At 34.3% G+C, this 19,695-nt stretch overlaps 3 protein-coding genes and 1 long non-coding RNA gene across 8 annotated transcripts; 2 read left to right on the forward strand and 2 right to left on the reverse strand.

Moving 5' to 3' along the window:
* Nucleotides 1-1,442: 1,442 nt before the first annotated feature.
* LOC149732131 (telomerase Cajal body protein 1-like) lies at nt 1,443-5,449 on the forward strand. 4 transcript variants are annotated; one of them, XM_089882242.1, is made up of 3 exons: nt 1,443-1,532; nt 2,955-3,760; nt 3,837-5,449. In XM_089882242.1, exons 2-3 carry the CDS (start codon nt 2,973-2,975, stop codon nt 4,513-4,515), a joined length of 1,467 nt encoding a protein of 488 aa, XP_089738368.1. In that variant the 5' UTR covers nt 1,443-1,532; nt 2,955-2,972; the 3' UTR covers nt 4,516-5,449. The 4 variants fall into 4 exon arrangements, with proteins under 4 accessions (XP_089738368.1, XP_089738367.1, XP_089738366.1 ...); XM_089882241.1 differs by having other exon boundaries at nt 1,444-1,532; nt 2,952-3,760; XM_089882240.1 differs by lacking the exon at nt 1,443-1,532 and adding an exon at nt 2,025-2,114.
* Nucleotides 1,497-2,458, forward strand: LOC149732132 (uncharacterized). The gene is made up of 3 exons (XR_016385493.1): nt 1,497-1,636; nt 1,883-1,936; nt 2,025-2,458. It is a non-coding gene; the product is annotated as an uncharacterized LOC149732132 (long non-coding RNA).
* On the reverse strand, nt 4,786-12,173 carry LOC149732133 (calcium homeostasis endoplasmic reticulum protein-like). Of its 2 annotated transcripts, XM_089882224.1 has the most exons (19): nt 12,032-12,173; nt 11,603-11,773; nt 11,305-11,468; nt 10,881-11,093; nt 10,214-10,372; nt 9,905-10,009; nt 9,157-9,313; nt 8,724-8,848; nt 8,265-8,423; nt 7,943-8,027; nt 7,514-7,610; nt 7,155-7,419; nt 6,779-6,912; nt 6,332-6,433; nt 6,042-6,113; nt 5,915-5,986; nt 5,495-5,624; nt 4,986-5,121; nt 4,786-4,917 (listed from the first exon to the last, which is right to left on the reverse strand). In XM_089882224.1, exons 1-19 carry the CDS (start codon nt 12,054-12,056, stop codon nt 4,904-4,906), a joined length of 2,385 nt encoding a protein of 794 aa, XP_089738350.1. In that variant the 5' UTR covers nt 12,057-12,173; the 3' UTR covers nt 4,786-4,903. The 2 variants fall into 2 exon arrangements, with proteins under 2 accessions (XP_089738350.1, XP_089738349.1); XM_089882223.1 differs by having other exon boundaries at nt 4,786-5,121.
* LOC149732134 (denticleless protein homolog) lies at nt 12,090-15,282 on the reverse strand. The gene has a single exon (XM_089882228.1). It carries the CDS (start codon nt 15,037-15,039, stop codon nt 13,051-13,053), a length of 1,989 nt encoding a protein of 662 aa, XP_089738354.1. The 5' UTR covers nt 15,040-15,282; the 3' UTR covers nt 12,090-13,050.
* Nucleotides 15,283-19,695: the final 4,413 nt, after the last annotated feature.

A 19,695-nucleotide genomic window follows, 5' to 3' on the forward strand; every position in this document is an offset into this window, starting at 1 on the left:
AGGCAAATTTTACACAGATACCTTAAGTTTCGTTGCCGGGTATACGTGTTAAGTTTGTGAGCCAAAAAGTAAAATCACGGCAATTTACATGCAAAACTGCAGCTAGATACACCAGTAAATGGTAATGTTATGCGTTTGTATTTATGGTAATGTTATTTTTGTTTGTATTTTTATATTTTAAACATGTTCTTTTATGTTTTTGGTTAGTAAACCTGATATTTTCTTTTTTTTTACTCTTTAATCGATTGAGTGTTCAATAAAAGTTGATTATTTTTGTGAGGTTTATTATTGTGATAAGATATAACATTAGTAGAAAACCATTTTTTTCGCGCAGAAGTGCTTAGTTTTTAAAAAATCGCAATATTTAAACGAAAAACAGCACCCAGCAATGATAAAATGCTATGCCGTGGGCTCCGTAATGGTGGCGACTATGACGTCATAGACGCGAGACAATGGATAACAAGACTCGTTGTTTTACAATCCGTTTCCAACTTGGTCTATACTAACTTTGGTCATATAGATCCTTTTTCGTCGAACAGCTGTTCTTGTTCTTGTTGAGCACGTCAGTGGTCATATAGATCCTTTTTCGTCGAACATTTGTTCTTGCTGTTGTTTTTTCCGTGACTTTTTTCCGCACTTATCTCAATTCTTAATTCTGGCATTTTTCTTTATTCTCTTGATTGAAATCAAATCATAATATATATTTATAATTTTTAGAATGAATTTTCAGATTTAAAACCGCACGATAAGCGATTAATTAACGATTACTTTCCTCATGCACTTTACATAGCGGAAACACTGTCTGGGAGTTTGGCGGGGAACGACGGCACGTGCTGTGTATAAATACATTCTGCCTACTGCTCCACAGTCACCAATGGCGACTAGAACTCGTTTTGTTGGTTACTTCAGATTTGTTTTTGATCGAGCCCAGTCGACCGTTGTAGTAAAAGGATTAATTAATATAGCAGGGTGGGGGTAAATGGGACACCTTTTCATTATGTTTTCTCTTTTTATTTGGTAGTAAACAAAGAACATTTATTGAATTATAAAACGGTATCTTCACGACTTCCACGGACCGTTGTTAATTGTTTAAAACACGATCAGGCTATTTGGATATTATGTGTTGATGGTGTCCCATCTTTCCCGACTCTACTACATTATGCTAATTAGTTTAAAACGTGCTCATTCATTAGATCTGAGATCTCTTGTTGTTGTTGTTGTTGTCTTTTTCGCGACCTTTTTTCTTTAATCTCTTGATTGAAATCAACTCATAAAATAAATTTATAAATTTTAGACTAAATTTTTAGATTTAAAACCGCGCATAATTAGCGATTAATTAGCCTTTTTAGTGGCCATCTGGCCGACTCAATCGGGACTTCCCCTACAAAACTCCAAATAACATAGAAATCAGGATTTTCATTTTTGCCTCGCTGGCAATTTTGCGATCGTGTACCGGTATTGCACTGTTTATGTGTTTGTTTAGTCTAGTTAGTAAATCGTTTACATCATAGTTTGGACGTTAATTTGTCACGGTAAGTTAGTACACTTGCTTTCATACAAACAAATTTAGTTAATGCTAACAGCGGGCAATTGTACCAAGAACATTTAATGACCATAATTGGTTGTGTTGATAGCGGTAAGCATTAATTTATGACGAGTTCTTAAACAAAGCCACTTTAATAGAAGTAGAACGATATACCAATGTTTACATACTTTCACTTGATAACAGCACTAGCTGGCAAGTGAAATGTTTGACCACCTACATAGGTTGGTGCTGTTACTGAAGTTGTTAACGTAGTTTTCGCGAAGGCTGACATGTACCAATATTTATGCCTTGTACACTGTAAGTCATATTGTGTTCTGTATATAATCTATTACGCAGAGCAAACTCAAGAGAAGCATAGAAGTAGAGATGGTTTTCTATGCATAGCAACAAGTAATCGAACATGTGTTAGTTATTTCTCAAACAATAGTTAACTATAGTAGTATAATACCCAATGATATTTATGTACTACTATTCATAGGCGTTCAGTTAGGGGTTCCGAGGATGCCTTGTCACCCTAATTTTCAAAACAAGAGTGAGATAGTGTGTTTTGTCACCTCCAGTTTTACAGGTCACTACAGCTTTTAAGCTGCTGTTAAGTAGCCTATTTATACAAACAATCAGGCCCAAACCCTACTATATCCATACTATTCAATGAAGTTTATTTATGTTTTAAGCTGTGATTGTAAATGCATTTTAATTACGTCATCCCAGATTTTGTTAAAATGTGATTCACGATGCCAATTCTAAATCACCGTTTTGTTTTGTGCAATGGTAGAGTTCTTGGGTATTACCATACAATAAGGGGGTTGTACCTGTTAATTTATTCAATACGTTGTAATCATACAATAACAGCATGTTTTACTTTTTGGTATATACAAATGAGTTTCATAGTGAACTATTTAATGCAAATAATTGTTTACATCTGTGAGCTGAACCAGGTCACCTGGATAAACATATGATGTGACTTTGTAAGCCCGGCTTTGAAAATAGAGAATTACTTGTCATCTCAGTATTGCTGAATTGACACCTATGCCAACTTATATAAATGCTTCTTTATTTGTTATAGTATCCAACAGAGTCCGTATATAAACATGTTTATATACGGACTCTGGTATCCAAAATACTAATAGCCTATATGTGCACGGTTAAGTAATAAATGTGTAATTAGCTAATATACACAAACATTTGATGTATTCTTTGCCGAACCTGTGTTTTTTCATTACAAATCGATTTTTTTTATATATAAAGCAGTGGCGTCGATTTTATAAAAATGTAGGGGTTGCGATATTAAAACAATATAGATTATTTAGTTTAAACCGTGCTCATCCATTAGATCTATGATCTCTTGTTCATTAAATAGTAGGCACATTCAGTTTACCCGCAGATTCCAAATATACCTTTGTAGCAGGTTGCTTCTACCTACGCTATGGATACAACAGTTTCTGATAAAACGAACCATTCAAAGGATTCTATAATAGAAACAATGGAAAAATCAACGGAACCCCAACCTGAACCTATCGGAATAGAAGAAACGCCATTGCAGTCCCCTTCAAATGACGGAAAAATTAATTCAGATGTTACTATGCAGTCCTATAACGAAATTACAATCATACCTAGCTTAACTACACTAAATGTCCCATTAGTAGAAGACCCAGCGTTACAGCCCGAACTGAACTTGATCAGTAATACTGAAATAGCATTGGACGATCCTGATACACAAATAAACAATTCGAATGGACAAGTTGACAACCAGCATGTCCCATGTCAGATTAAGGCAGAGAATCTAATGTGCAAAATGCTTGCAAAATCTATAGACTCTCCAAATGGGAATTATTTAAAGGGCTGCAAATGGTCTCCAGATGGCCTGTGTTTTCTTGTTAACAGCAATGACTGTTGTGTAAAACTATTCAACACACCTTCATTATGCATAAAACAAGAAAGGTTGAAAGATGAAGATAATTTAAAGCCATGCCTGAAAGCTGTTGAACCAGAAATAGTGTATGATTTTTGTTGGTGGCCACAAATGAATTCTGGGGACCCAGCAACTTGCTGTTTTGCCACGGCAGCAAAGGATCAACCTGTACATTTATGGGATGCCTTTACAGGAGAACTTCGGGCATCTTACATTGCTTTGAACTCGGTTGTGGAGATTCAGGCTGTTCATAGCCTTGCCTTTTGTCCAGATGGACAACAACTGCTTTGTGGTTGTAAAAGGTAACATATTGGTTATTGCACCTAACTAAAACAATAGTTCCGCACCTAACTCAATACACATTTTTTTATTTTACAGAGAGCTTGTTCTATTCTACACCGACCGCCCTGGCTCAGATTTTGAAAAATGGAGCACTTGTAGAAAGAACTCATCCAAGAAGCAAAATAACATTATATCCAGTGTTGAATTTGGACCAGATGGGACAGTGTTTGCATGTGGTTGTTATGATGGAACTGTTGGCCTATACAGTCCAATGAATGGAAATATGCTTGAACAATTCCAAGCACATAAACATGGTGTTACTGAAATTAGGTTTGCAACAGATGGAATTAAACTATATAGTGGTGCTCGCAATGAAGACTTATTGAAGTGTTGGGATATTCGATATTTAACACAACCAGTGTTTGAAGTTACAAGAAAAGTAACCACCAACCAACGCGTGTACTTTGATTTGGTCCAACAGCAGGGGCACAATGAAGAATTACTTGTTTCTGGGGGTACAGATGGAGTCGTAAGATTCTGGGACGTAACAAAAAGCTTTCCTGCACCTTGCCATACTTTTACTGCACATAATGATTGTGTGAATGGGTGTAGTGTTCACCCATATTTACCATTACTTCTTACTTCATCAGGACAAAGGAAATATCCGGAGCCACTTGAAAGTGATGATGAGTCAGAAGAACTGCTATCAATGCAGGGTATAGCAGAGGAAAATAATGTCAAAGTATGGTTGCTATCCAATGACCCACCCTTATGAACAAAACATTATAGAAAGCATACTGAATGAGATCCAAAGTTGCAAAAAGTCCAATGACTCAAAATGATTTCATATAAATTTCAACTTTTTTGTTGTTTCAAGATGTGGTCATAGTGGTCCCTTTAATTTAACTATGTTACTACATAGTGGACATAGCGGACATGTACTAAGTAAAGGAACCGTGGTCATAATAACGACTCCTACTCATATAACATATCTATACTCTCCTACTTTGATTGTACCCGAATTGATAACAAACATAAATCTCAGTTATAGAAACAGGGGCATGATTTATTTGGTTGCTTCAATAACTGAATTACAAAAGCACCAGAACATTTTTTTCCTTTTTCAGTGTGAAGGACATATCTCATGTATAATCGGATAATCTTCAAGTGCCTTTTTCTACAACAACAATAAAATTTTTTTCTTGTTAAGCATCATATACCAACACACAGTATACAAAGCCTTACCATCTCTTGCTCGTATTTTTGAAATGTAACCATAACTTCTGTTTTTACGATAGTTTTCATAAGGATCATTCATATCATTACCAAGGCCTTTGAACTGATCATATTTATCTCTTGTATCTCCAGCTTTAACAGGATCCTTGCAAAAATGTAATTGTGCAAATTTTTTACAACAATTTTTATCACTTGTGTTACAACTTGCAATCAAAGTTGCCAAACTTTTATTTCATAAATAACGGGTTTTAAAACTTGTCACTTCCAGCGAACTAATGAATATTGTTAATGTTTTCACAATTTTTGCGAGGGGTCGCAGATCATACCACTCAACACACATGACTTGTGCTTAGGCTTAGTTATAAAAACAAATTTTACCTGTTAAAAGATACAGTTGGTTTTATAGTTCCTAATTTATTGCAGGTTAAATAGAAATTAGTTCCAATAGTTATCTCAAACTATTCTCTTTCCAGCGATAAGGTACTAAAATAATTTAACTAAATAAATAAAGTTTTCACCTGTATCCCTTGCTCCGAAGATCCGAGTCCAGCACCACCCCACCCCATCCTCTTCATCATCTGCGCTCCTCTGTTATCTTCTCCCAACCTACCTTCAGCATTTGTTTGTTGGAAAGAGGTATTGCCAAAACTGGTAACATGCATGAAATATGAATTAAATAAGTGTAGCTGACATATCTCTACAATAAGGCTGAGCAAATAGTATATTGCAGAGGGATAAAGATCCAATACTGATCTAAACTCCAGGTCTCATGCCATGCAAGGTCCTCATCTTCATTGAACATACTGTATATACACTGTGAATTACACAGCAAGTTTAACAGTGAGATGAATAAGACAAGCTTGGTTAATTTTTTACTAGATTTTCTACTTAAATATTGCTGAACCAAAAAACAATGATATGTAAGTAACTACTATCACCTGGGTGGAGTTGGTGCACGTTCACGATCACGTGATCTTGATCTGCTTCGTGACCGTGAGGAGCTTCGGGATCTGCGATTACTCATTTTATGAATACATCTTTAAAATAGTAAAATAGATATCATACCTTGATGATGATCTTGAACGTGATCGTGAATATGAGCGTGACCGTGACCTTGAATACGAACGATCTCTTGATCTGTGAAACAGAATTATGATCTTTCATGTCTCAAACAAAATTCAACCTCAAAACCCATCTATCCTATCTGTAATGCACTCAAACCCCCAGTTAATACTGTGGTCTTGTCCAATATTTCATAAAAAGTCTTTATTTATATGATCCAAACCAACTGGCATTAAGCTTTCTTTAATAAATTTTACAATCAAAAAATACTTGAACATATAAAAGAAGATTACCTTGACTTTGACCGTGACCTTGTGTAACCTTCCTTTGCTTTCCGATTCGCTCGTACTTTTGCTCGGTAAAATTCAAATAATCCATTGTGTTCCCAACCATCACTATACAAAAGTTAAAACCACTTAGCATATGGCAGGAACACGTATATATATAGCAGATAACCAATGTATTAAAGAAAGATTTTGTCACTTGTGTTCCAGTAGACTGAAAACCAAATTTCAGCTTAGTTTATACTGGACCAGTGTACTGCACTAGAATTATATAAGAAGAAATAACTTTGCAAATAATGGCTGCTATTGAAATAAACAAACCATTCCAATGCTAACACAACTTACATAAATAACACAACTAAAATGCATATTAAAAAAATGCTATAGCTATATTTATACAATTTGAGAATGTGTAAGTTATATAAACATTAATAATACATAAAGATTATCACATACATGTTCCTTGGTCTTTCATGGGAGGGAGGACTGTAAAAAGCTTCAACTGCTGCCATCAACCTATCACTGGGAGGAATAGGAGGGGGAAGACGGATCATTGATGGGTCAAGCTCCTTGTATTCCATGTCTTCTAACTGAATGTTGGAAGATACAAGTCTTGACTCTTTATATAGTTTTGTAAAATATTTACAACAATAATACTTTAACTAGGAACAGAGTTTGTAAAATATATAACGAAACTTTGTGTGAAACTTCACATATGATAATAGTTTTCGCTGTTCGGTAATATATAAGTATATATTCCGTGACATTGTAAGATTAAATTATCCTGCTAGTTTCCACCTAAACAATAAAACAAGATATAAAAATGACTAACTTTAACAAGTGGAGCCATGAGTCCACATGGTAGATCATAATAAGGAGCTTGGGGGATTAGAGTTGGATCATCTTGCTCTATTGGACGAACTGGAGGTTTAGGAGGACCCTGGTTATTCCAAGGTCCATTGGGTCCTCTCATTTTACCCTCATTACCCCAGGTATCAGGGTGGTTATCCCAGTTGGGGTCTCGTCGAGGCTCTCCATGCCAGTCAGGTGGTGGACCCCTCATTCCAAACTCCATGTCCGGGTTCCTTGGTCTTGGACTGAAATGTATTAATTTCGATTTAAATGAACTGGCAGTGAAAAGAACTATTTTAGCTGAACTCGCTATACTCCAGAATATTCTATGTTACGTACCCTGGATCATTATCCATTCTTCTGTCATAATTATAATCATTGTCATTAAATTGCTCCCTTGGTCTCCATGGTGGATCAGCAAGCAGTGGCTTCTTTTCTAAAAGACAAACAACAAGGATACGGTGCAGTGTTACAATAGTAATGAACAAAGAAGTAACCTGTGTAACTTGACAACTGTGTATATCTCATATATTAATACTAAATAAGTTCAGTTACGGCCTATGCAACATTACTGATGCTTTATCTTGTTTCATTATATGGCTGACAATTTTTTATACAACCCATTAGTGGTCACTGGGTTGGAGCAATGATTTAGGTACCTTGTTTAAGAACACACATGTCCATAATAGTAACGGCATCATGTACTCAAACCAATATTCACTGTGATATGGTGTTGATAAAACATCCTATGTTTCCATTCCAACTAACCAGGATATCGCTGACCATTATGTGGAGGTTGGTTGTCATCCATACTCCTCTCACTGAAACGATTGTTCCTTGTATTTGATGAATGCTTGGATGACAAAAAAAGAAAATTACTCAATGTCCTTGGCTTATTTGGCAAACTTGCATCATTTTACCAAAACACAAAAACAGTTTATAAAAAATCCCCAAGATAGATTACATGACAGACACCTGATAGCTGATACAAATTGATAAAATAAAATATGAACTTTTTAAAAAAATAGGTAATTTAACCAACGCAAAACCAGATTTAAAAAAAACAACATTATTTTCAAGTTAAACATACTTGTTGTTTTTGATCATGCAGCCGATTCTTTTTATCTTGTAGTTGTTTTCTTAAATGAGCCTCATATTCATTATGTTGTTTCTTGTATTGTTCATATTGTTCATGAGTTAAAGTCTTTACTTTTTCAACTACATCCTTGTATTGGTCCAACATATCCGCCTGGTGTAAAACTTGATTAAACCGGTTATAACTGGATTCAAGAAAACATCAGAATATTTGTTGTGTAATGAGTTAACTCTCAATTCTTCTTGCATGTATGATATCACCCATTGGTAATAAAACTTCGGAATAATCATTTATTGTGATATAAAGCAACATTTGATGACAGTTGTAAATAGTCTAAGGCAGTGGTTTTAAAACTTTTTGTTGTATGGTCCAAACATTTGTGTAATAACAGTTCATGGCCCACAGTTTGAGAAACACTGTCTAATTCGTTAAGAATTTATTAACATATTTTACCTTAAATTCTTGCACAGCTTCTGCATAGTTTTCCAGCTTATGCATTGTATCTTTATTGAAATATTTGAATTTGTTCCACAAGCCAAGCAATTTGCTGAGTCGTGACTGATTATCCGGATCAGCGCCTGTGATATGACACAGCAAAAATATTTAATAAATCAATTTTACTGTGTTTTAATTAAAGTCGATAACAACATTTTTGACAGTCAAAAGTTTTTAGGGGCCTCTTTTTTTACCCATACCCACTCTTCAACACTTCACCTCAATGTAAGTGTAATGGAAAATACTTAAATTCATGTGCGCGCGTAAATACTAGTTTAAGTCTTTAAGATACTTTAAAAACAGCTATTTAACATAATATAAAAGTGTAACTTTGCTATTAATATTCCCTAGCCTATTTTAATTTAAAGAAAGATATTCCATCTATACTTACATGACTGTGTTGTGCAGAATAAAGGAACAATAACTGATTCCAAGGAATTTGCGAGATGTGTCAGGTTCTTGCGTGAAGCGTGGTGTAATACATCGTTGATTAAATAAATAATATGAAGTTGAATGTTGAACATAGAAGCATCAGCCACCTTTTTACCCTGTAAGGTAGAATCATGCAGTTCCTAACGTAATGTCATGATCTAAACTTGGTTAACTCTACAGAGTATCACATCAGTACTGGCAGGTAGTATGCATACAATAACAGATTATTTAAGTTTCTATTTGGAAATAAAGGACAATTCAAGCGCCTGAAAATTTACAAACTGCTGTTCTAAATTAATGGTTGTTCTGGTATGCTCATCACTACGGATAATTTGATATATATTATTTATTTCAGCAGTACATGTAAGATTTGGTCTATATTAATACTTTAAATTAGATTGAGAATTGCAACAAACTTCGGTTGAGTGAGTTGTCTGAAAATGATTATTTAAAACACAAGCATTGAACTGTGTTTTTTTTGTAAGTTGTATTTCTTTTGTAGAGGCACATTTAAAAATATAATATTAAGTTTTCAAGTGGTACACAATCATTCAGAAGTTAAGAACCTTCCACAAAGTAACATACATGGTAACTCGTAAGCTGGCACGCGGTGTTAAACCCGTGTGATAACGACTGTCGTTTTCCAGCCACGCGAGGATAAAGTAAGTTACATTCATTACATTCAAGAACCAATGCTTTAAACAAACCTTTAATTTTCTTTCAGCTTCCAGTATTCTCCACAGCAGTTGTTTTGCAACAACTTGACATTTTTCTTCAGTCACACCATTGTTTAGAATCCAGGTTTTACCGGCCTAAAACATAGGATATATTTATAAGAATTATTAACACTAAAATATGTACACATAAAGCAGAAGTTCTTTTAGTGTTGGTCAGTTACTAGAGTGTAAACTGTTAATGCTTAATTTATTTTGTATTTAATGATGTATTGGACTATTAAGGGTTAAGCGCAAAAAGATAAGCACAACACAATAAACAGAGGTGATTCAAAATCATACTGAAATTGAGTCTTTGGTGCATGAATCAATTATAGGTTGAAGTATTTCATCCATAGCATCAAGTGAGATGTTAACGTCCCTTGCTGTGTTTCTACGATCATTATCTTGCGCATCGTACACAGCTTGCTCGATCTTTTCACTTTGTTTGTTCATTAACACCTGAAAACACAATATAAAGTATTTCTATGATAAAAACAGCAAACTTTTATGCAGATGTTAATTGCAGTGTTGTGTTTTCTTTATGGATTTTTGGGTAACTTCTGTTTGCGTAATCCAGAAATCTTTTCTGATTAAAGAATTAGGCTTATGATAGGGATGAGAATGAAGTTTATTCAAAGAGACTGAAAACGTCTATAGTGGGGTCTGGGGGCTGCCAAATATGTCGCACATAAGGGATAAACTATGACGCACAAGAATAAAACACGACGATGACCGTTTTGAAAGGAAAAAATCAGAAATCTGCAGAAGATTCATATCCCTTTTTTGGATATGGTTTTCTTTTGCTACAAATTCTTACTACGAGCTAACAAAAAAGAGTAAAAGTGGAGTACTGGTGTTTAAAAACATTAAGGAGCTCTAGTTTATTATATCATATTCATATATATATATTGTTTGTTTCCCACCGAATATTTCTGTTACAATACCAACTTACAAACTGTTCCCTCACCTCATGTTGTTGTTTCAAATTATTCTCGCTGTCTTTCACTTTCTTCTCCACATCTTCCTCTTCCTTATTAATCTCTTCCTCAAGTTTCCCAAGTTCCGGGGTCATGAGTGTTGGTTGGTTGGGGTTACTTGGGGTAGGGTGGCGGGGTTGATTAGGCATGTTGTTGTGTGGCATGTATGGTGGCCTTTGTTGTTGCTGCCATGGTGGGACATTCTGAAATTGAAGAAATTATAAACAAACTGAAAGCACCTAAATTCTCGTTATATTAACTGATGGGCCAACTCTAGCCAAAATTTCCCGGCCCTTAACATGCCTTGCTGTGGGAGCCCACTCATATAGGAACAGAATGTTTATAATAAGCAAAACAAATTTTCTAGAAAGCTTAGGCCTTAGATGATGTATTTATTTATGTGCCCTTGCTCACCATTGGTGGTTGTGAAGATCTTGGAGGCATCTGTGGTGAACCTCCCTGGTATTGGGAGAATCCTCCTTGTTGTTGCTGCCATGGTGCGTTCTGAAGTGATTGCTTGACCATTTGGTCCTGGACAACTTGCTGGGTGTTCATCTTCATACGCTGCATGTTCATGACTGAGAAATAGAGAACATAACTTTTATGTGCACAAGTTTTGACCATAAAATAATTAAACCAGTTAAGATACCATAATTATACAACCTTAGCCATAAACCAAAATTATCCACAAATCCAAACTAAAATAACATACTTTGTTGTTCAGTAGAGAGTTGATATTGATAATATCCATAATGCTCCCCACCAAATAGAAAGCTAAACTTTGGATTATTCCTTTGTTTAGATTTGGTCATGTTCTCAAATTCAACTCCATTTCTTGCCACAAAATTAGCGAGTTTATCTATGATGTTTTTCACCTCAGGCTCTGTAGACAAAACAACCATATTTTACACAAACAAGTATAAACATATATGGGATAATACGAAAACAGACAGCACTGTTTTAGTGTTTTGGCTACGAACAATATAACATGTAGTATGTACCGTAGGTCATCTGGTCTCTAAGATAAACAGAAATTTAACAAAGTTTATTTAACACACCAGTAAGGGCAATTGAACACATTTATAGCAAAGGTTTTGTCATTATTTTAAATGTTATAATAAATCTCCAGGAATCAACTTACCATCTGGGGGTTTCGGAATGTCCATTTTCACTCAAAATTTGTTACACAATCTTACAACTTCTATAAATTTAGAAAGATGTTATGTTACAATTTAAAAATTTACTGGGAGTTTAACATTTTTGTAAAACAAAATTTCATATTTATTGCACCAAATACTTTCAGATAAGTTTATCTCGATTAAAAGCAAAATGAACAACAAACATAATATGCTATCCTCCATGCAAGGTTGAAATAAAGGTGAGCGTATCATTTTGTTCCAACTTGTAATCCAACTGTCCCATTAACAACCAGTCTGTGTCATTTATCAGAACAATAATTCCCGGTCTTATCGTTTCTCCTTGAAGGAACAACTCTGGGCGTTCTTGCAGTAGATTGTCTTTTATCCATTGCAGTAGTTCCTTAACGCTGCAATCTAGTTTTTCCAATTGAACAGTTTGTTTTTTTACATTCCCAAAAAGAAGTTCAGCACCTCCACTGAATTCAAGGTTGATGGTTAACACCATTACACGGTTCCTTCAATCTCTTACGTGAGGAATTGCCCACAATAACTTACATTTATGCCTAAATGTTCCAACTTTACTTTATCAAGTTAATATCTGTACCTAAAAATTATACAAAGCTGAAGTAAAAACGGTAAACGTTTTAAAAACACATGACATGTCTTTACGAAATACATGTTGAAAAATATTTTTTTAAACCGTGGTTTTGTATGGCAGTGCTCCACTTTATTATGGCACCAGTGCACCAATTGCCAGAGTTAGTGCTAATTGTAAATTTGTAATTAATCTAGAAAAAAAATAAAATGCACAAATATAAAAGTAATGTAAAAGGTAAATAACACGATGTTCACATACTGGGCAGTTTAATGGTCTGGCAGTATACAAGCAAATTTGCAAATTGATTACACCAATACACCATTATACAAAATGAAAAAATTCTAAATTTGGTACAATGTTCCGATTGCATTTATTCCGATTGAATGTTTCAGTTCAAGAAAAGTGAGAAGTCAAGAAATTAGTTCATAAATTTAAAGAAAAGTATGATTGTATTGATCTACGTCTTTTGCAAGGGTTACTATTAATATCGCTGCTATTGCTTGAAGAAGAAAGTCCTGAACTTTTATGTTGCTTTGATCGACTCTGGTTTGGAGAATTAGTTTTATTGGCAAGTTTCCTTTTACTTAACTCAGCAATCCAGTTGCTAGTTTTACTTGGTGTAGCGCTGCTATTGCTTGAAGAAGAAAGTCCTGAACTTTTATGTTGCTTTGATCGACTCTGGTTTGGAGAATTAGTTTTATTGGCAAGTTTCCTTTTACTTAACTCAGCAATCCAGTTGCTAGTTTTACTTGGTGTAGCATCAGTTTTGACAATTGGTTTAATTAGTAAAGTATCGGTAGGTGGAGTTCCTAATGCATCATTCTTACATACTGGTAAAGTAGGAGGCAACACCCAGCCATCATTTTCTTTATTATCATTTGACTGTTGATATTTTTCTTCAAGTTTTTTCACAGCTTTGGTCTTGCTTGTAAGAGCTGCACTGTGTGCAAGCCAGTGTTTAATAGAAGTTGGCGTTTTCCGTTTTTCTTCAGTTTTTGATGGGACATTTTCACTGTTTAATAGTAACTGAGACTTTTGAACACTAAGTACAGGTTGAAGCACACAAGTTTTTTCATTTGCAAAACTCTTCTGCACAGGGCTCATAGCAGTTTGTTTATTGATTTTCTCCACAACAACAGATTCGCAGAATCCTTCCACAACTGCATTTGTATTAGCACATGGTGAAACAGGGACATTCCATACACGAAACGAGCAATCATCTGAACAGGTTACAACTTTCCTCCAATCAGAAGGACACCAGGAAACAGCAGTTACTTGCTCCATGCCTGCACTTTTCAGACAAAACCTTGGTTGGACATCATTGGTTTTAGAGCCACTAATGTTCCAGATGAAAGCCATTTCATCATCACATCCACTCAGAAGAAAATTGTTATCTGGACTAAGCTTGATTCGAACAAAAAATGAAGAGCTATGGTGACCTGTATATTTTTTCACTGGCAATCTGCTACCAGATGAAACAAACTCCATTAAGTCATATTCATAAATAGTATTGTCAGTACATGATGCAAATAACTTGGTTCGAGTTGAATCCAATGTTAGACACGTATACCCTCTTCTACGACTGCTCATACCACTATATTGTATAGATTCTTTAGGCAATGAGCATGATTTACCCTTAACTGATTTTAACGGCACAGTTTTTCGAATATCCCATAGTTTTATTGTACCATCCATTGCACCTGCTGTTATCACAGTATTTAGGTCTTGAAAACAAACACTTGAAACCGTTTGACGAGAGTCCAATAAGAGCTGATTGTTATAGTCTGTTTTACGTCTCCTTTTTCTTTGTGGAGTTAAAGCATCATGAATTGCATGAGCATCTTGTATTCTTAACACTGGTTGGTTCGTGTTACTAATTCTGCAATCCCACACAAGTGCATTTCCATCTCTTGATCCAGACACAAAAAGGTTTGTATTGTCTTTAGATAGACTTATCGACTTGACGCTGCAACTATGACCTGTAAACGTTTGCAATCTTTCCTGAGGACGTAAAACATCCCACAACACAGCAGTCAGGTCACCGGACGCAGTAACAAACTGATTACTTTGATGAAACCAAGCCACATCAAATACAGCATTTTTATGGGACTGCCATTGATCTATTAGTCCTGTATTACGCCCAGAAGTTCCATGAAATGTGTCAATCACATGCACATAACCATCTTCATCAACTACAAGGCATATATCTTCCCTTCCAGGAACTGTACAGAAGTCACAAGCAAATGGGGGTGTCCTGACTCCCATGGGATCAGTAAGTGTAAACTTATTGTCCGGCATACACTTTAAACTCTTTAACCACTTTTCTTTTAGTAAAACTTCAACATTACTTGAGTTAGAAAACGAAGCATGACCCTTTCCAAACAGCGACCGTTGATTCAGATAATGTAACATATTATATTAAACACGACACTTAACAAACACAATGGCTTTAGAAAATTCATAAAATTTGGTTACCAATTTCAATAAACCGACCAAGGATACTTTAATCTAACGTTTCTCGACTTTTCTTATGATATTTGCCTTCTTAGACTGACATGGACATAAAACTATGTCAACTGTACACAAACACACGTAAACACAATCGTTTTAACTATTATTAATATTTTTATTCTGATTTTTTTAAACAATTTTGCTAAAGTAAACTGCGCATTGAAGAAAATCGGTTAATGCTTTAACGCTCAGGCTGGAAGCTTTCCGAAAATCCCCTTAGTATGACGTAGTTAGATATTTCTATGAGGTCGTCGAGCGTGTCGATGTTATTGCGCAATTTTATTTAACTGTTTCGTGTTATTTAAAAGTTTGAGGTAGGCCTGGAGCATATTTGTTGTTTAGTGTTATTTTAAAGTTGGAAGTAGGCCTGGAGCATATTTGTTGTTTAGTGTTATTTAAAAGTTTGAGGTAGGCCTGAAGCATATTTGTTGTTTCGTGTTATTAAATTGTTTAGTGTTATTTTAAAGTTGGAGGTAGGCCTGGAGCATATTTGTTGTTTCGTGTTATTTTAAAGTTGGAAGTAGGCCTGGAGCATATTTGTTGTTTCGTGTTATTAAATTGTTTAGTGTTATTTTAAAGTTGGGGGTAGGCCTGGAGCATATTTGTTGTTTAGTGTTATTTTAAAGTTGGAGGTAGGCCTGGAGCATATTTGTTGTTTCGTGTTATTTTAAAGTTGGAAGTAGGCCTGGAGCATATTTGTTGTTTAGTGTTATTAAATTGTTTAGTGTTATTTTAAAGTTGGAAGTAGGCCTGGAGCATATTTGTTGTTTAGTGTTATTTTAAAGTTGGAAGTAGGCCTGGAGCATATTTGTTGTTTCGTGTTTTTAAATTGTTTAGTGTTATTTCAAAGTTGGAAGTAGGCCTGGAGCATATTTGTTGTTTCGTGTCGTTTAATTGTTTAGTGTTATTTTAAAGTTTGAGGTAGGCCTGGAGCATATATTTGTTGTTTCGTGTTATTAAATTGTTTAGTGTTATTTTGAAGTTGGAAGTAGGCCTGGAGCATATTTGTTGTTTAGTGTTATTTTAAAGTTGGAGGTAAGCCTGGAGCATATTTGTTGTTTAGTGTTATTTTAAAGTTGGAGGTAGGCCTGGAGCATATTTGTTGTTTCGTGTTATTTTAAAGTTGGAGGTAGGCCTGGAGCATATTTGTTGTTTCGTGTTATTAAATTGTTTAGTGTTATTTTAAAGTTGGAGGTAGGCCTGGAGCATATTTGTTTTTTCGTGTTATTTATTTGTTTAGTGTTATTTTAAAGTTTAAGGTAGGCCTTGAGCATATTTGTTGTTTATATAAGAGTTTAATGTTTTGTATGCAATATTTCCAATCTAGAACACAAGTTATGTTTTGAATGCAATATTATAGACGGGTCTTTGTTTGTAAGATAACCGCACACTCATGTGGGCTTGACGAAAGGCGCATGCGACATAGCAACTGTGACGTCACTGGCGGGGCAATCGGATTTGACCGTTTCTCATTACACGGACTCGCCGAACCCGCGTAATTTTAATTTGTCTCATCCCTAAGTATTTCTGAATACGTTTACGTTTGTATGAGCGTTTAAAAAGCACATATTTAAACGGTTGCAAACCGAAAACAAAGGGTTGCAAAGACTTCCTTTTTTTCTGGTTTTTGCAACCCTAACGTTTAGTAAAACTTTACGCCTATGGCAATAGGCATGAGCAATATACAATCTGTTAAGATGATTGCTTCTAAATTTTGAATCAGGTAATGTCCTATATATTATGATGTTATTGATAAATGTTTTGTGTGCTGACCGAATGCCTCAATTAGGTTGTTACGTTACAGGTATGGCCGTATGTGTGCTTTCCATACCTGTACATAACTACCGATATCGATGTGTTCAATTCAACTTATTTATTTTGATGTATTAATGCCAATGCATACATACAGAGACTGCTGCTGCTGCCAGGGATCATGTAGGTTAACGAAGGGTTACTAGTTATTGTACTACCCATTTTATGTGTTCAATTGGTTGTGTTGTGTGCTATAATGGGGTTTAACTCAATAAGTTTTTTTTTACTTTATAGTAAAGTGGCTTAATAAAACACAATGGGGTACTTGGGGTAAGAAAGGACAAACCTCCTAGCCCGCTAAAAAAAGACAATTTATTTCAAACAACTTTTCTGGGTAAAAACAATATTTATGTGGCATATTTTTTATACTAACTTTAATTCTAAATGATAATTCTTTTTCGGTAAAACACAAATTACTAAATTAAACAAAAAATTGAAAACTTTTTATAGGGCTTGTTAAACTTTTTTTTGTGAGAAGGGCTTTCGTGATAAACTTATTATTAATGCAGTTATTTGCTACATATTTAAGTAACTTGCTGCTTGTATGTTTAAATTTTTAGGGAATATTTGATATACACCTCTTTTTCTTGTTTTTTTTACCCCGATATTGCCTTATAAAACAGGGGTGAAAAAAGCAACTGTTTTTTTCTGTTTTTATTTTTTCTACTACAACCAATATTAAATTTGTGATAAAACTGATTTTAAAGGTATAGTATTTCAAATAAATTATTGATTTAATTATTTCTAAAGGTAATCAAGTATTAAAAACAGTTATTTACAGTTTTGCCTACATTTTCTGATGATGTAATTTATGTTTTAGGTTAAGACTGTTTAGTTGCAGGTCATTTTTAAATTATGTTGCTGAATTTAGTTTAGACTGTACTTTAGATTTAAAACATTTAGTTAATTTAAGTGTAGTACTTCAGTTACTTGTTGAGCTTTATATAGGTTATACAACTTAAAATATTTTTGTTTATATTTATTACATAGAAAAAAAATCGAAAGTTTATGCTTTCCGTTTTTTATTATCCCACTTGACTATATTCCAATTTAGATTTATAATAGGATTACAGACTTACAGTTATAGTGTACAGTTGTAAAGTAATGTATTCTGCCAGTATCAATCTGAAAACTACATTGCTCACAAACAAAATCTGTGGTTCTTTAGGCTTCCTAAGACAATAAAGGCTATAGTAAAGTGGGGTAATAAAAAACAATGGGCTACTTGGGGTAAGAAAGGACAACCCTCCTAGCCCGCTAAAAAATTATTTTATCGCAAACAGCTTTTGTGGGTAAAAAGGAAATTTATTGGGCTTATTTTTTATTCTAACTGTTCTTCTAGGTGGTAATTATTTTTTCGGTAAAGCACAAATTATTAAATCAAACAAAAAATTTACAAAAAAAACTTTTAATGGGGTTTGCTAAACTTTTTTTGTGAGAAGGCCTTTCGTGATATATTTATTATGAATGCAGGTATTTGTAATAAAAAACAACTGTGTTTTTTTCTGTTTTTGTTTTTTCTGGGTAACACTAAAAGAGGGAAAAGGGAAAAGAGGGAAAAGGGAAAGGAGGGAAATGGACACTACAAGGGGAAATAGGGAAAAGAGGGGAAAAGGGTAAACCTGCATTTCTAAAAAAGGGGAAAAGGAAAAGAGGGAAAACAGGGAAATGCTGCTTAGTAAAAAACGATATTTTTTAAATTTGATTTTATTTACTTAACTTTAAAATTAGAAAAAGGGAACAGCAGAAAATTAATACTAACAAGGGAAAAGATGAAAAATAAAGAAAAGAGGGAAACAGGGAAAAGGAGGGGCGAAAGGAAAACAGAAAAAAAGGGGAAAACTGTCTTCCCTCTTTTTCCTGTTTTCCCTCTTTACGACTGTTCCCATCTTTTCCCACTTTTCCCTCTTTTCAACTGTTTCCCTGTTTTCCTTTTCCCTTTTTCCCTCTTTTTCTTTTCCACCATTTTCCCTGTTTTCCCTCTTTTCTTTACTTTTTATCTTTTCCCTTGGGTTAGTATTGATTTTCTCCTGTTCCCTTTTTCTAATTATCAAAGTTAAGTAAATAAAATATAAAAAAATCTAATTTTTTTTACTAAGCAGCATTTCCCTGTTTTCCCTCTTTTCCTGTTTCTCTCCTTTAGGAATGCAAGTTTTCCCTTTTCCCCTCTTTTCCCTATTTCCCCTTGTAGTGTCGATTTCCCCCTTTTCCCTCTTTTCCCTTTTCCCTCTTTTCCCTTTTCCCTCTTTTAGTGTTACCCGTTTTTTCTACCCCAACCAATACTAACTTTGTGATAAAATTAATTTTAAAATGTAAATTAAATTATTTTAATTAATGATTTAATTGATTTTAAAGGTAATTAAGTATCAAAATCAGACATTTTACAGCTTTGCCCACATTTTCTGATAATGTAATTTATGTTTTAAGTTAAGGCTGTTTAATTAGCTCATTTTCATGATTATTGCTGAATTTACTTTAGATAAAGTTAAGATGTCATTTAGATTTTCAAAAGTCTTTATAATTTAGTTAAAACCATAAATTTATAATTTAGTTAAATCAAGTATAATGCTCTGGTTACTTCATGTGCACTACGTAGGTTATTAAATTTATGGGCTTTTTTTTAGTCTAATAAATGTTATTTGCGGGTAAGCTTATGTTTAAAAGGAAGTAGTGAAGTAAAACTATAAAAGAAAAAAAAAGGAAAGTTGAGGTTTCTGAGAAAATAGAGACTACATAGTGCATAGG

Source organism: Ciona robusta, chromosome 8 (genome assembly GCF_009617815.1).
Source record: "Ciona robusta chromosome 8, ASM961781v2".
NCBI classification, from domain to species: Eukaryota; Metazoa; Chordata; class Ascidiacea; order Phlebobranchia; family Cionidae; genus Ciona; species Ciona robusta.

Coding starts and splice junctions, on each gene's coding strand:
- LOC149732131 (XM_089882242.1), top strand. CDS start 2,973: ATGGATACAACAGTTTCTGATAAAACGAACCATTCAAAGGATTCTATA. Junction 3,761..3,836: donor CTGCTTTGTGGTTGTAAAAG/GTAACATATTGG, acceptor TTTATTTTACAG/AGAGCTTGTTCTATTCTACA.
- LOC149732133 (XM_089882223.1), bottom strand. CDS start 12,056: ATGGACATTCCGAAACCCCCAGATG. Junction 8,028..8,264: donor TGCATGATCAAAAACAACAA/GTATGTTTAACT, acceptor TTGTCATCCAAG/CATTCATCAAATACAAGGAA. Junction 6,114..6,331: donor AGGTCACGGTCAAAGTCAAG/GTAATCTTCTTT, acceptor TCTGTTTCACAG/ATCAAGAGATCGTTCGTATT.
- LOC149732134 (XM_089882228.1), bottom strand. CDS start 15,039: ATGTTACATTATCTGAATCAACGGTCGCTGTTTGGAAAGGGTCATGCT.